We start from the raw sequence: 16,221 nt of genomic DNA, 5'->3' as shown, positions 1-16,221 counted from the left end.
CCAGTTACATAAAGTCTAAGAACAGGTACAATTTATCTACAGAAATAGTAACGGGAAGAGCGTAGTTTAATCAGGTGGGGAGAGGGGGTGAGAAGACTGGAAAGAGGCACTGGGACATTTTCTGTGTAATAGAAGAGATTTTTACCTTGTTTTACGTGATGTCATAGAGGAATGTACAACTGTCAGATTTATCAAGCTAAACACTTAAGGAATGTGCATTTCATTGTATGTAAATTATATCGCAATTGCAATTAAAACAAAACAAAGATTCAAAATCTTTATCTGTCTTAAAACTCAATTATCCTGTTTTCTTAAAGTCACTGTCTCCATACATCCTTCTAGCTTATTTTTCCCCTTATGACAATCTCTTACATGAAATCCTCTGAAAAATTAACTTTCTTTCAGCATTTTTTTAAAAAAATTTTATCATTTCCTTTCTTAAAATAAATCAAGCCCTATGTTTTACTTTCAGTATAAATTCATTTCGGTTCACCAAGAGACAGGCGCTGCCTTGACCACAGTGGGAACTAAGATGAGGAACTCCCAATCCTTGTCCTTGAAGCTTAGAGCCAAGTGGGAATAAAGACAAAAAATCTTAATACATTTTTTGAGGAAGGAGGGAGCTGTCCAATGTCTAAATTGTGCTCCCACATGAGGGAAATTCCCTACTGGTAGGGATTTATAGACACAAAATAGACATATACTTGCTTTCCTAGACTGCCTTGCAAAGAGGTTGCTCTGGGCACCTCAGTTAGATGCACCCAGCTGGATGCACTAGCCTCAGATTTCGGATGAGGAGCTAGTGACACAAGGAAGCAGGAGGTGGTGCAGCAGCAGCAGCAGCAGCAGCAGCCTTCCCTCGTGGCAGCAGTGACACCTCAGAGCACTGATTCTGTGTGATGATACAGGCTGCTGTCAGCCTCCTTGCTCTCGTACATTTTCTGGGCCTGGTTCTACAGCCTTCTCAGTGATTCTATAAGATATCTACTATCCTTTCAGGAATCCAGCAAAGAGATTATGGTAAGAGCTACATAAAGGAAAGGAGCATTCTTAAACTTCTATTTCACATCTATTAACATAGCACTGAGTAAACAATAGTAATTCATGAAATGCTTCTTGACTGTTAGAACATGGCATTTAATTTTAGTTCTTTCCCTCTAAATTTAATACAAAAAAGCTGATTTTTGGAAGGCTAAACATAGGAATGACTATATTTTTCTTACTGACAGTAACAACTTTTATTTTAATTAGTTTATAATTGTCTGATAATTCATACCAATTTCCCCTGTGGGACAGTGTCATATCATCCCACCTTGTTTTACCAGTGCAATTGGCCACATGTGATTGTTACAGATTCTTCACTCCAAAATTCATGCTTAAGTGTGACCTAACACATACACACACTATATTAATTTAGTAAATAAAATGAGCACAAACGTAATACGACTAATATAGACATATTTCAATCTTCATTAGCTTTGTATTTGAAGTTCATAGATTTATTTGATAAACCCTTAGTGATTGCATCCACGTGTCAGGCACGAGGGTTATATCAGTGAACTAATTAGAAACGATCCTTGCTTTCATGGAGATCACCTCCCAGAGAAAGAGTCAGAGAATAAGCAAGCAACTTATAAGTAATAATAATAAAAATAATATTATTTCATTTTTTAACATTTTTATTGATTTATAATCATTTTACAATGTTGTGTCAAATTCCAGTGTAGAGCACAATTTTTCAGTTATACATGAACATATATATATTCATTGTCACATTTTTCTTCTCTGTGAGCTGCCATAAGATCTTGTGTATATTTCCCTGTGCTATACAGTATAATCTTGTTTATCTATGCTACATTTTTGAAATCCCGTCTATCCCTTCCCACCCTCTGCCCCCTTGGAAACCACAAGTTTGTATTCTATGTCTATGAGTCTGTTTCTGTTTTGTATTTATGATTTGTTTGTTTGTTTGTTTTAGATTCCACATATGAGTGATCTCATATGGTATTTTTCTTTCTCTTTCTGGCTTACTTCAGTTAGAATGGCATTCTCTAGGAGCATCCATGTTACTGCAAATGGCGTTATGTTGTCGGTTTTTATGGCTCAGTAGTATTCCATTGTATAAATATACCACCTCTCCTTTATCCAGTCATCTGTTGATGGACATTTAGGCTGTCTCCATGTCTTGACTATTGTAAATAGTGCTGCTATGAACACTGGGGTGAAGGTGTCATTCTGAAGTAGGGTTCCTTCTGGATATATGCCCAGGAGTGGAATTCCTGGGTCATATGGTAAGTCTATTCCTACTAGTCTTTTGAGGAATCTCCATATTGTTTTCCACAGTGGCTGCACCAAACTGAATTCCCACCAGCAGTGTAGGAGGGTTCCCCTTTCACCACAGCCTCTCCAGCATTTGTCATTTTTGGATTTTTGAATGATGGCCATTCTGACTGGTGTGAGGTGATATCTCATTGTAGTTTTGACTTGCATTTCCCTGATAATTAGTGATATTGAGCATTTTTTCATGTGCCTATTGATCATTTGTATGTCTTCCTTGGAGAATCGCTTGTTTAGGTCTTTTGCCCATTTTTGGATTGGGTTGTTTGGTTGTTTCTTATTAAGTCATATGAGCTGCTTATATATTCTGGAGATCAACCCTTTGTTGGTTTCATCTGCAAAAATTTTCTCCCATTCCGTAGGTTGTCTTTTTGTTTTACTTATGGTTTTCTTTGCTGTGCAGAAGCTTGTAAGTTTCACTAGGTCCCATTTGTTTATTCTTGGTTTTATTTCTATTGCTTGAGTAGACTGTTCTAGGAGAACATTTTTGAGATGTATGTCAGATAATGTTTTGCCTATGTTTTCCTCTAGGAGGTTTATTGTATCTTGTCTTATGTTTAAGTCTTTGATCTATTTTGAGTTGATTTTTGTGTATGGTGTAAGGGAGTGTTCTAGCTTCATTGCTTTACATGCTGCTATCCAGTTTTCCCAACACCATTTGCTGAAGAGACTGTCTTTATTCCATTGTATATTCTTGCCTCCTTTGTCGAAGATTAGTTGATCAAAAGTTTGTGGGTTCATTTCTGGGCTCTCTGTTCTGTTTCATTGGTCTATATGTCTGTTTCTGTACCAATACCATGTTGTCTTGATGACTGTGGCTCTATAATATTGTCTGAAGTCTGGGAGAGTTATTCCTCCAGCCTCTTTCTCTTCAGTAATGCCTTGGCAATTCTAGGTTTTTGATGGTTCCATATAAATTTTATTATGATTTGTTCTAGTTCTGTGAAATATGTCCTGGGAAATTTGATAGGGATTGCATAAATCTGTAGATTGCCTTGGGCAGTATGACCATTTTAACAATATTGATTCTTCCAATCCAAGAGCATGGGATATCTTTCCATTTTTTAAAATCTTCTTTAATTTCCTTCATCAACGGTTTATAGTTTTCTGTATATAATTCTTTCACCTCCTTGGTTAGATTTATTCCTAGGTATTTTATTACTTTGGGTGTTATTTTAAAGGGGATTGTTTCTTTACTTTCTTTTTCTGTTGATTCATTGTTAGTGTAAAGAAATACAACTGATTTTTGAACGTTAATCTTGTAACCTGCTACCTCGCTGAATTTTTCGATCAGCTCTAGTAGTTTTTGTGTGGACCTTTTAGGGTTTTCTATATATAGTAACATGTCGTCGGCATATAGTGACACTTCTACCTCTTCTTTTCCAATTTGGATCCCTTTTATTTCTCTCTCTTGCCTGATTGCTGTGGCTAGGACTTCCAGGACTATGTTGAATAGGAGTGGTGATAGTGGGCATCCTTATCTTGGCCCAGATTTTAGTGGGAAGCTTTTGAGTTTTTCACCATTGAGTACTATGCTGGCTGAAGGTTTGTCATATATAGCTTTTATTATGTTGAGATATGTTCCTTCTATACCCACTTTGGTGAGAGTTTTTTATCATAAATGGGTGTTGAATTTTATCAAATGCTTTTTCTGCATCTATTGAGATGATGATGTAGTTTTCGTCCTTTCTCTTGTTGATATGATGTATTACATACATTGATTTGCCTATGTTGAACCACCCTTATGTCCCTGGGATGAACCCCACTTGGTCATGATGTATTATCTTTTTTATGCGTTGTTGGATTCTATTTGCTAATATTTTGGTGAGGATTTTGGCGTCTATGTTCATCAGTGATATTGGCCTATAATTCTCTTTTTTTGTAGTGTCTTTGCCTGATTTTGGTATCAGGGTGATGGTGGCTTCATAGAATGAGTGTGGGAGTATTCCCTCCTTTCAATCTTCTGGAAGAGTCTGAGAAGGACTGGTATGAGTTCTTCTTTGTATGTTTGGTAGAGTTCCCCAGTGAAGCCATCTGGTCCTGAACTTTTATTTGTAGAGAGGTTTTTTTTTTTTTATTGCTATTTCGATTTCATTTCTAGTGACCTGTTTGTTCAAGTGGTCAGTTTCTTCTAGATTCAGTCTTAGTGGCCTGTATGTTTCCAGAAACTTGTCCATCTCCTCTAGGTTATCCAGTTTGGCTCCATATAGTTTTTCATAATATTCTCGTATGATATTCTGTATTTCTATTTTGTTTGTTGTAATTTCTCCATTTTCCTTTCTTATTTTGCTAATTTGTGCTCTCTCTTTTTTCTTCTTTGTGAGTTTGGCCAGAGGTTTGTCGATTTTATTTACTTTTTCAAAAAAGCAGCTTTTGGGTTGATTGATTTTTTCTATGGTTTTTTAAATCTCTATTTTATTTATTTCCTCCCTGATCTTTATAGTTTCCTTCCTTCCGCTGCCTTTTGGGGTTTTTTGTTCGTCTTTTTCTAGTTCTTTTAGTTGGTGGGTTAAATTGTTTATTTGAGATTGTTCTTTTTTGAGGAAGGCCTGTATCGCTATAAACTTCCCTCTTAGCACTACCTTTGCTGTGTCCCATAAATTTTGTGTGGCTGTGCTTTCATATTCATTTGTCTCAAGGTATTTTTAAATTTCAGCTTTGATTTCCTCATTGACCCATTGGTTTTTTAATAGCATATTGTTTAATCTCCATGTTTTCCTTTTTTTCTCCTTTGTTTCTCTGTTGTTGATTTCTAGTTTCATGGCATTGTGGTCAGTAAAGATGCTTGAAATAATTTCTATCTTCTTAAAATTGTTGAGGTTTCTTTTGTGCCCAATTACAAGATCAATCCTAGAAAATGTTCCATGTGCACTTGAAAAGAATGTATATCCTATTTTTGGGGGGTGTAATGCTCTGAAAATATCCACCAAATCTAATTCTTTTTAGTTTCTCTGTTGCCTTATTTATTTTCTGTCTGAAAGATCGGCCTAGTGATGTTAATGCGGTGTTAAAATCTCCAACTATGATTGTATTCCCATCAATATCCCCCTTTATCTCTGTTAGTAATTGTTTTATGTATTTAGGTGCTCCTATATTGGGTGCATATGTTATAATTTTATATAATGGTAAGTAAATAGATGCTATGAGGTAGCATTGGCATAAGATGGCTAATGGGAAAAGAGTGACTGGGAAAGAGAATCTACCTCTGGGGAGATAGGGAAAATCTTGCCTAAAGTTGAAAGATTTACACTGAGCAGTGAATGACAGAGAAGCTTCTATAAAAGAAATGTAAAAATTGCACTCCAGAAGAAAAAATATAAAATATCTATGGAGGAACACTTGTGTATTCGAGGAAGAGAATTAAGACTAAATTAGGGATCCCTTGTGTACTGTTGGTGAAAATATAATTGATGCAGCCATTATGGAAAACAGTATAGAGATTCTTCAAAAAATTTAAAACAGAACTACCATATGATCCAACAATTTATCTGGGCACTTATCTGAAGCAAACAAATATGCCAGCTGGAAAAAGATCTATGCACTCCCATGTCCAGTGCAAAATTATTTACAATAGCCAAGAAATACAAACAACCTAAGTATCCATTGATGGATGAGTGGATAAAGAAAATGTTATATATATAATTACATATACATATATACAAATGGAAAGTGGAATATTATTCAGCCACAAAAAGGGAAATTTTGTCATTTGCTACAACATGGATGAACCTTGAGGACATTATGCTAAGTGAAATAAGTCAGACAGAGATAGACATTTATTGTATGATCTCACTTATATGTGGAATCTTAAAAACAAACAAACTAATACAGAAAACAGACTGCTGGTTGCTAGAGGTGAGGAATGGTGTAGGCAAAATGGGTTGAGAGGGTAAAATGGAAAAAGTTACACTGATAAAACACATAAGTCATAAGGATGTAATGTATGGTGTGGTGAGTATAGTTAATTTTCTATTTCGGCAGCTGATAAGCGAGTAGATCTTAAAAGTTCTCCTCATAAGAAAGAGAAATTGTAACAATGTGAGGTGATGGATGTTAACTAGACTTACTGTGGTGATCATTTCACAATAAACACAAATATCAAATAATTATGCTGTACACCTGAAACTATATAATGTTTTATGTCAATTATGTATCAATTTAAAAAATAAAGAATCAAGACTAGGCTCCCTGGATCACAGAGAACACGTTAAAGACTGATGTGAAGTGGAGCAGATAAGGCAGGAGGGTAGGGGACCAGGTAGCATGTGGAAGAACTGTTAAGCCATGTGATTTCATTGTAAGTGTAACTGAAGGGGAACTGGTCAAATTTATGTTTCAGGAAGAACCTTTTGTCAACTGGATATACTGTTTGGGGGCAAGAGTCAAAGAAGGGAAACCATTTAGGAAGCTACTGCAGGAATCTGATTTTGCTCTACAGAAAATCTTACTGTCTACCTCGAAATTCAAATAAGCAACATAACAATAAGTTCAGTCTTATAAGATTTCCAACAATTGTGAAAAAAAAAACTTTGCTCTGCTGGCAACAAACATAATTGTTGTTTTTCTTGACATTATTTAACAGGCTCTTCTTTTTTCCAGACTATTCAGTTTGTAATATGAAACAACTGCTTTGAGTTGGTTGCTGCAACCTGAGGTCATTTTCCTATCACCTAACAGGTTAAAGGCTCTCACTTCCTTAGCAAAATACATGTTTTAAAAAAATTTAATATTAGTGAGGATTGAGACTTTATGAGATTATTTATTTAATTTTAATGATATTTAGTAAATATAACCTAGTACTAAGTTGACCTTTATCTGCCAATTCCATTCCCCAAAACCATCTCCTTACAGTTACATGTCCTATATACTTTGCAAAGGAAAAGCATAAAAACACCCTCTAAAAGAATAATGAATAACGTAAAAAACATACAATTTTAAAACTACAAGTAAAATTTCCCTTAAAAATTTTAGAAAGTATATCTGTCAACTCAGTGAGAGTTATTCTTTTTAAGGAAAAAAGTCAGAAATCTGGATTTTGTTGTTTATTAATTTCCCTCACATTTAAGTTTCTAGCAGTTTTCTACAACTGAAAAGTGACAGGATAATTTCCAAACCTAACTGAGGATTCTGTAGAGCAAATATTGCAGTATTGGTGCAGGAGATAAGAAAGGGGAGGGGGGAGGAGAAGAAAGAGAATAGTGGAGTGAGAGGAGGAGAGTTTCTAGGTAGCAGATCTAAAATTCTAAGCCAAGACGCAAGGAATTCACAGCAAGTGCAATTTTATCAAGCTTAATAAATAAACGCTAACCTACCGTTTCGGCCGTTTTGTTTCAGGGTATTTGCAGAAAGCTGGATAGTGCTTCCATGGCCCATGTTCTCTGGAAACTTTAGGTCTTCTAAGTTTCCTTCTGTGCTCAGCCTTGCAACTTCCAATTCTGTTAATGGAAGAGAGATAATCAGTGCTCATTGAGAAACATGACAAAGTTAAAATAATCTAATTAATGAAATATTTCTGAAATCTAAACACTGGAATTAATGTTCCATCTGCAATACTTTATAATAGTTCAGCCTTTTATTTAGAGGGTTTTTTTTTAGTATTTTAATTTTTTTAAATAAAGGAAATAAAAGCTATTAAAATCAGGTAAATAAGAATATAAAAATAACAATTATAAAGCCTAGAATTTAAAACTCAAGCTCAAATCCTTATAGTTTGTCACTGACTGTAAGTTTACTTCCAAAATGTTATATTTATTTTATGAATTAAGTGAAAATCCTTTTATAATCTAGAGCTATACTATTATATCAATACTGATCTATCTTTAAATCTAATTAGTTTGAAATAGCTTTATAAAATCTTCTGAAATAAAACTGTCAGCTACATCCTTAGATACACTAAAAATAGATTTAGTCTTTATGAGCCAATAACACAATTACCAAAAATTGTTTTATCACCTTCACTTAAATGACTGAATTCTTTATAGTTTATAATTAAGAGACATTCTTATAATTGAAGTGACCCATGAGGATAAGATTTTGAATACTACTAAACATAAACATACATATATACACATAAAATACATATATACATTATAAACTAAAGAAAAAAATAAATAAATGGACCTTACTGTAAGTGACCTCAGGCTAATATATCCAATATTGGAAAATCTTAAGAAGGATACATACATGATTATGAGGATACTTCTAAGCCAATGACAGGTGATAGCCCCCTAATTATAGAAAAATAATAACCTATCTCTGCTGAAACAAAGTATCAGTGCATAATATCTGGCCCACCATAGATGACACTTTTTTCTTTTCCCTCTTCTGTTGTACAAGATGATACTTTTTTCTTGTACCTCTCTGGCCCTTCTGTATAACAAAGGCCACTTACGAATATTATCTGTGTTCTCCCTGACGATGTCAGTCTTCAAAAGGTTATCAGCCAGCACAAAAGCACTTTCTTCCACAGTGTCAAGCAACATGGTGGCTGCACGTAGTTGATCACTTGTAGTCAGGTCTCTCCACGCATTCGAGGCTTGTGGCTGGAGAAGGTTGTTAACTGTCTCGACCATTGCCTACAAGAGGATGAACAGAATGACAGAGGTCTCTAGTGAGCCCACAGAGCTGTCAGAAATCCAGGTGTACATGTTGCCCAGCAAGCAAGGATCAGCGGTGTGCATGAATTCAGTATTGTCCCAGCCTCCCCTGTGACATGCTGCAGTGGAAGCATTCATTATTTTGTTCTGTAAAACCCTAGCTGAGACTTTGCAAGGCAATGGAAAAACCTGCTTCTGTTTTGAAGGACAACAAATAGAGCGATGCTTGCTTCTTAAAATCAACAGCAAAGGCTTCAATAAGACTATAATCACATAATTAAATGATTTGGCTAGGGAACCGTTGGCAAGTAATTTAAACCAACAATTTTATCACATCACCACAAAAAATGATTTTTTTATACCTCACCATAAAACTAGATGCTGAACACAGAAATCAAAAAGATGACTACAGACAGGATAATATAAGAATTTGTTGCTTATAGGTTGAGGACTCACTGAGCAAACCAATTTTTTTTAGCCAGCTAGTAAAATGTCAGAATGGGGAAAATATCAAGTTGGAACAACTACCTGTTGGAACTTGCTACCTGTGGCCCTCAGGTATTTTTCCTTAAAAAAAAAAATCAGCAGTAGGTACACTTACACGTAGGGATAAAACATCACATTTCTCCTTGCATCATTCAAAAGAATCATCTCTCTAGTTACAATGTATATATTTCCTGTGGTTAACTTGATGCTCTAGGTTACAGGAAAAGACAGCTCTTCCAATAGGGTCTTCTTAAGGTTTCACTCAAACATACAGAATTGCAAAACAAAAAAACACAATGCCTGCAGTTTGAAAGTGATCATCCTTGAACCTGTTGATTATGAAATACGCACCTAATCCAGAAATAAAATAGAAGAAACAGCCAACACAGGCACTTTCTAGGCAGCACACAGGTGTTTCAAAACAGGACTCACATTATTGACACGTTGGCAGAGGAGCTGGGAGAGCCATTACACTGCAGTGTTTTCTTCTGGCTGGTGTTTTCATAGTAACCAAGTAACAACTGTTAAAAATTCAGCTCCATAATGAAACACCTTGGCTGCCAATTAACACCAGCTTCAAAAACTAATTTGCCTTTTGATAAAAGCTGTTTTTCTTGATATTTTTCCCAGCTATTCCAAGTTCTGGCCAAAATTCAACATCACTGGACTTTTCTGTAAAATAGTCCTACTTGCAACTTGAGTACTTTGCATCATTTAAAAATAAATTCTTTCATGAGTTTAATGACTGGGCATTTTCACATAGGATGCTTAGCTCTGTCATTTGTTCTGGGTTTAAAGCATGACCTAGAAGCCAGACAAAAGCATTTCTGGATCACAACAATATAATCGGCTTTCCAGGAAGTTCTCCATAGGGGTAATGCCAACAGGATATGCCAAAAAAAGAAGTGCCAGATAGAAAAAGAAAGAAAGAAAAAACAGTTTAGGTATTTTCTAAAGTCAAACAGAGAACACAGACCTCTTGACTGCAAAGAACTGTTCTTTCTGGGATTAGATGATCCTCTGAATTCATTAGAAATGCTCTGAAAATCCTATATGCAACAGAAATTATGCCTGTTTTTTAAGGAGCAGCCTTTTAACATTAGTGAATAATCTTCCACTGATTAATTTAAATCTTACCTCTGGGAAAATTTATTGAGGATAATGCAATATTTCTGTTCTGCCCTTTATTGCTTTTAATTTCTTTAAAAATGCAAAAGGAGAAAAAAAGAAAAGAAAAAAGAGAAAGAAGTAACTATGGTCAACTCTGAGAATGTTGTCAATAGGAAGCTATGTACAACAGTCTGCTTTAGCTAAAATACAGTGTCATTAAGTTGACAGCACATAAATCAAATACACCAATTATTATCTTAGTTTTGCAACTGAAAATGTGTAAGATGCAATTTTTTTCATAGTTATACTTTTTAAGTACATTTTAACAACTACATCTTCCCAAATAAGACAGTCTTTGGAGAAGTTTTCTATTAAAGCCCAAATAGGGGTAGGGATAAATTAGGAGTTTGGGATTAACAGATACAAACTACTATATACAAAATAGATAAACGACAAAGTTGTATATCACAGAGAACTATATTCAGTATCATGTAATAAACTATAATGTAAAAACTATGAAAAAGAATATATATATGTACAACTGAATGTCTTTGCTGTACACCAGAAACTAAGACAACATTGCAAATCAACTATACTTAAAAAAAAAAAAAAAAGTCCAAATGATTTCCAAGTTAACTGCCGAAACCACAGACTTAAATTTTGGCCCTAAAACCTGGGTGGTTTAAGTCACAAATCTAATATTTATTTATTCTTAAAACAGCACCTGTTATGATTGCCTAAGTATAAATGAAAGGAGATGTCAACACAAGCAGTGAGAGACAGAATTCTCTAGGCTAAAATTAATGTGGGGTTTGCAACTACATCTGCTGAGTTTGTAACTGGATTCTGCTGCTTTCCTAGTTGTGTGCTTTTGGGCAAGTTACTTCTTTGTATTCATCTGTAAATTGGAGATGATAATATAATCATTTCATAAGGTTGCTTGGCTCATAAGAAGTGCTTAAGGTGCAATCTTGTCTTTACTTTCACTGGATATTAAAGTCCAGTGTGGGAAGAAGAGAGGTCTTCATTGAATGGAGCACAAGTCATACCTGACAATTGCAAAATACTCACACTGAAGTGAGATCTGGAAAGAATAACTCTTCGGGAATGCAATCTTCATATACAGACCTGTTACATAACTAAACTACTATTGACGAATGAGAGAAACAGGTATTAAATAGTTCGTAATGTGTTTTCTAGACGCTGGAACTAACCAGTTTTCTACTAGCAAGACAGCACAATTAGGTCAATCATAACAGCTTTAAAATTAATAGAATTTGTGTAAGCTTTCCAAAGATTGTTATGTCCCTGTTACCAGTTCAATGAAGGCCAATAAAATAGTCACAATTCTTCAATGGTAAAAGAATATCTATATTTCATTTTCGCTATACATGTATGACTATACATTTTACCTATAAATGATGACATGTGGCAATAAAGTTTTTTGGGTTTTTTTGGTCAAACTAGTTATTTGCATTTCTTTTGTTAGTGCAACAACATCTCTTTAAAAACAGGTTGATTTTCATTTTATTTGATTACAAAGAAATGTGCTTAACTATACTTAGAACCAAAGTTGACAGGAAATGTACAATGGATTAAAGTGAGGTACTGGGACATCATTTTAATGTCCAACAGCTCTCACTGATTTCTCTTTTCTGCTATAAATCCTTTTTCTGACCTAAAACTTATTTTCTAAAGTTGAAAGAAAATAAGATTGCTCCTGATTCATCTTAAAAAAAATTGTATTCTCACCACAATGCCTCAATCCAGGAAGGAAAACAAAAACAAAAACAAAACATCTAATGGTTTTAACATGTATAGACTGAAATAATCTAAAATTTTGAGAGTTAATTTAATCAACAATATCTTCACCAGAAACTAAATGTTAATTCGCTCCATTATCGTTTTTAAAATGCTAGAAACTTGAATAGGAGATGGGCCCTGGAAATTCACATTCTAGTTCTGCCACTAAATTTAAGTGTGCCTTTGGACAAACTGGCATTTTCAAACCAATCAAAAACAGTGAACTACAGAAGAAAATAAATTGCATCATGTTTCAATTCAAGGATAGTTAGGGACATTCTATTATTAGATATTACTCTTCTCATTTTACAGTTTACAATTTACAGACTAGATTCTAAAGTAACTTTCAACTTTCTAAAAATCAAATATAAGTTAGGAAGTGTGAAAAATCACATAGATTCATACCAGGATTAGGGACATACCATAACCTTCTGAACATATATTTGCATTACACAATATTATTGGACTTCTTATTGTTAAATTCAGATTTTAAGCATATTCATTCGACTAATTTTACTCAGAGCATATACTTGGACTATGTGTGTTCAAATATGTTATAAACTGTACAATCACACTTTGTATGTTTCAAAAGGGAAGAGTTAGTTATTTGTTAAAACTACTGTGAAAAATTTTGGAGAAAACCAGCTATATATCCTTCCAATAACAACTTCTGTCATTCTTCCAGGAGAATGTATTTATGAAATAGCTAGGATTCCTCAGCAAGAATACATAAATGGATCAATGGTGAGAAACATATCAATGGCACATCTCACCCAGGTGAGCAGTAAATCTTAAACTAAGTAAGCAGAATCACCGGGAATCTTTTTGGCAAGCTTTTTAACCAGGATCTCATTCCGGTTGTAGTTCAGGATCTACTGCTCAATCCATTATCAGCTTTTCCAGGGAGAAAATCCATTATCTGTTTTGTTCTCTTTGTATTAGCTATCATTATATAAAGTATCTCTCAGATATTTATTTACCTACATGACTATTACAGAGCTCTCACTCAAGAAAAGGTAAGCTTCATGAGGGTGATGACTCTGTCTCATTTGTAAGTGCCGAAAACTCTGCTTAGTGTTCAACAACTCTTTGCTGAATGATTGACATCCAGTGAAGATTCACACTTAAGTGAATTTTCTCCATTTTCACACCAGCAGAAAAAATTTTTTCTGGTTTTATAAGAGCAAAGATTATCTATGAAAAAAACTTATTAACCAGTCAACATTATCTAAATCATTATCATTTCAGAGATTCACTGTCACAATGGGCTCCCATTTTAGTACTTAGTTAATTTTAAGAGAGTTATCTGTATTTGGGTCTGGCTTTCTCACTAGATTATGATTTTCTCAGGGGAGAGATCATGCTCATTTTTGTTTTTCCAGGGTAAATTTTAGTGTCTTGAGACATTTTGGGTACTCAGTAAATGCTCATTAAGCAAAAATAACCTACTTTTACTATCAAATCATGAATACAATAGGGAACTGAAAACATCTTCTATACCTCAATAAAAAAAATTTAAAAAAATCTTTTAGTTCTATAACTTTTTGACTTATCTCCCAAGAAGTCTTCTGAGTGCTCAGATATTACCATGGTTTGGAAGGAAGGCAGGGTGAATAATAGGGACTTAGGGAGGAAAGTAGAACCACAGGTTACTGTAGTTTGTAGTGAATGCAGACCATTATGAATGAAAACTATATTCTACAAAAACCTTTCTAAAATGTTTTCAAATGTGCCAAAGTGCACTTTCAATGTAACTCAGTGAGGTTTTATTAAATACGTATGATATGCAAAGAACAAGGGAAGTTACTGTTGGGTGAGGCTGGGGAAAAGAAGGAAACATGGAGTATTCTCTCAATTCGCCTACACTCCAAAACAGAAGGTAAGCATGTCACATGGGACAAAAGATAATGCATTCTAGCTGAGGAGGATCAAGAAAAGATCCCAGAAGGTGTTTGGATTTGAGTTGGACACTAAAAGATGAATAAACTTTCTTTAACTATGATAAGGAAATTTGAGGCTGAGGGACATAATAAGCAAGTTGATGATAAAAAAAAAGGTACTAAGGCAGGGAATGTGTTAGGCTGCAGTGAGAACAATGTATGATGCATGAAAATATAATTTATAAGATGAATATAACAAAAGAAATGGTAAGCAGAAGTCAGATCTTAGAAGGTCTTCAGTATGATAGAAGTTTAGGCTTTATTGTTTAGAAAATGTACAGCCATTAGAGATATCTAAGCAAAGCAGTTACATGTTTAGGTCTTAAGTTCTTAAATTATTAAGTTCATTCATTATTTTTTAAAGTCTTTTGTTACAATAATGCAAAAAATTATAAACATGTAAATTATCATTAGGTAGACCATTAGAAAGTTAAGAGCAATTATTTCCTATTAGAAGATAAATTTAAACTAGTAAATTGCTGATATCCTTTTGAAAAACTGCCTAGTAATATAAACTTTTATTTTACTTTTTATTTTCACATCTTTGTTTTTTGATATATTCTCCTGAATGCAGTATCTCTTTATCAATATATACATTATTGTTTTACTTTTACTGTATTATATGTACAGTTATGTTTAAATGTATTTCTTCATATATAAATTTCAAGACATGCAGAAAAATAGAAATAAGTCTTTAGGTCTTCTCTGCTCCCAGCTCTTGCTTTCTGACTATATTTTTACATATAAATATAGTTTATATTGATTTGTAATTTGAAAAAATAAAAACAGCTTTTCTTTAATTCTTCATTTTTGACTTCTTGATAGGAAGTTTATCAGTTGAGAATAAAATAAAGCAAACATTTAAAATCATTACTGAATAGGGCACATTGTACTACAATCTATGTTTAGACATTGATTCAAATCAAAATTTTAAAGGTTAAATGTTAGAAAGGTCTTCAGAACAGTTTTAAACTTGCAGGTTTTTTATTAGAAGTCAAGTTGAGTGACTGATATTTACACATCTGATCAATAAACCTAAGGTTCTTTTTATAATCACTGTCATTTCATACTAAACATATGAAAACCACTAATCTCTGAACTCTTTTATATTATAGTAAAGTGTTGGCATTTTCAAGTCTTAATTAAAATTAGATTGTATGACACAGCTAACCTATAATAATAAGAAGAATCTTTAATAGTAAAACAAGATGAAACTCTCTGCCCCTTCAAGAGACCTCTTATTGTTTAAAAATGTATTGTTTTTAGCAAGCTGTAATTGACTGTATTAATTTTTAAAACCCATTTAGAATTAAGTAATTGAATGCTATCAAATAAATCTATATTGTTTTATAGGAATTAGGTGGAACTATAAACTTAATCTTCTTGCTAACTCTACACGCATTCAACAATTAATAACTAAGTACCTTCAACTAGGATACTGCAAGAGAGAGATTCTCCTTTCCCTCAAAGTTATGACAATATATTGAGGCCAGACAAGTAACTAAACAAGTAATTAAAATACAATATGACAAGCATTATAATAATGGAAACACAGGATTCAAGTTTGGTGTTTTGAAAGGCTCTATGAAGTAGAATTTCAAGCTTAAATACAACATAGACCAAAAAGGCAAGGAGTAGAGCTTGTGCTTATATGTACAGAGGTGGAAAGAGAACAGGCACCTAAAAGGAACTGAAAACAATTCCTTATAGCAGAGCAGAGTGCAAAGGGTTCAGTGGCAAGATAAGCAAATGAAAGCTAGTTTTCAGAGGCTTGCAAACCTGAAAACATTTGCAATTCTTCCAAAAGGTGACAAGAAGTCACTGAAAAATTTAAAGTAGGGGAGTGATATAAGTCATAATGGTTAATATTTATTGAATATGTTCCAGACTGTCATCTGAAAACTTTATATGCATTAACTCCTTTGATTTTGACAATAACCTAATGAGGT

General features: G+C 33.9%; 1 protein-coding gene across 9 annotated transcripts in view; it reads right to left on the bottom strand.

Moving 5' to 3' along the window:
* Window positions 1–16,221, bottom strand: part of ADGRL3 (adhesion G protein-coupled receptor L3) — a 730,953-nt gene that overhangs the window by 107,626 nt on the left and 607,106 nt on the right. For all 9 annotated transcript variants that reach the window (XM_072940759.1, XM_072940764.1, XM_072940768.1 and 6 more), the window contains 2 exons: window positions 8,729–8,912; window positions 7,650–7,772 (listed from right to left, as the gene is read on the bottom strand). In XM_072940759.1, the coding sequence (XP_072796860.1) occupies window positions 7,650–7,772; window positions 8,729–8,912 (307 nt within the window). The remainder of the gene's footprint in view (window positions 1–7,649; window positions 7,773–8,728; window positions 8,913–16,221) is intronic.

This window comes from Vicugna pacos, chromosome 2 (assembly GCF_048564905.1).
Source record: "Vicugna pacos chromosome 2, VicPac4, whole genome shotgun sequence".
NCBI classification, from domain to species: domain Eukaryota; kingdom Metazoa; phylum Chordata; class Mammalia; order Artiodactyla; family Camelidae; genus Vicugna; species Vicugna pacos.
This window is presented reverse-complemented; position numbering and strand designations above follow the sequence as displayed.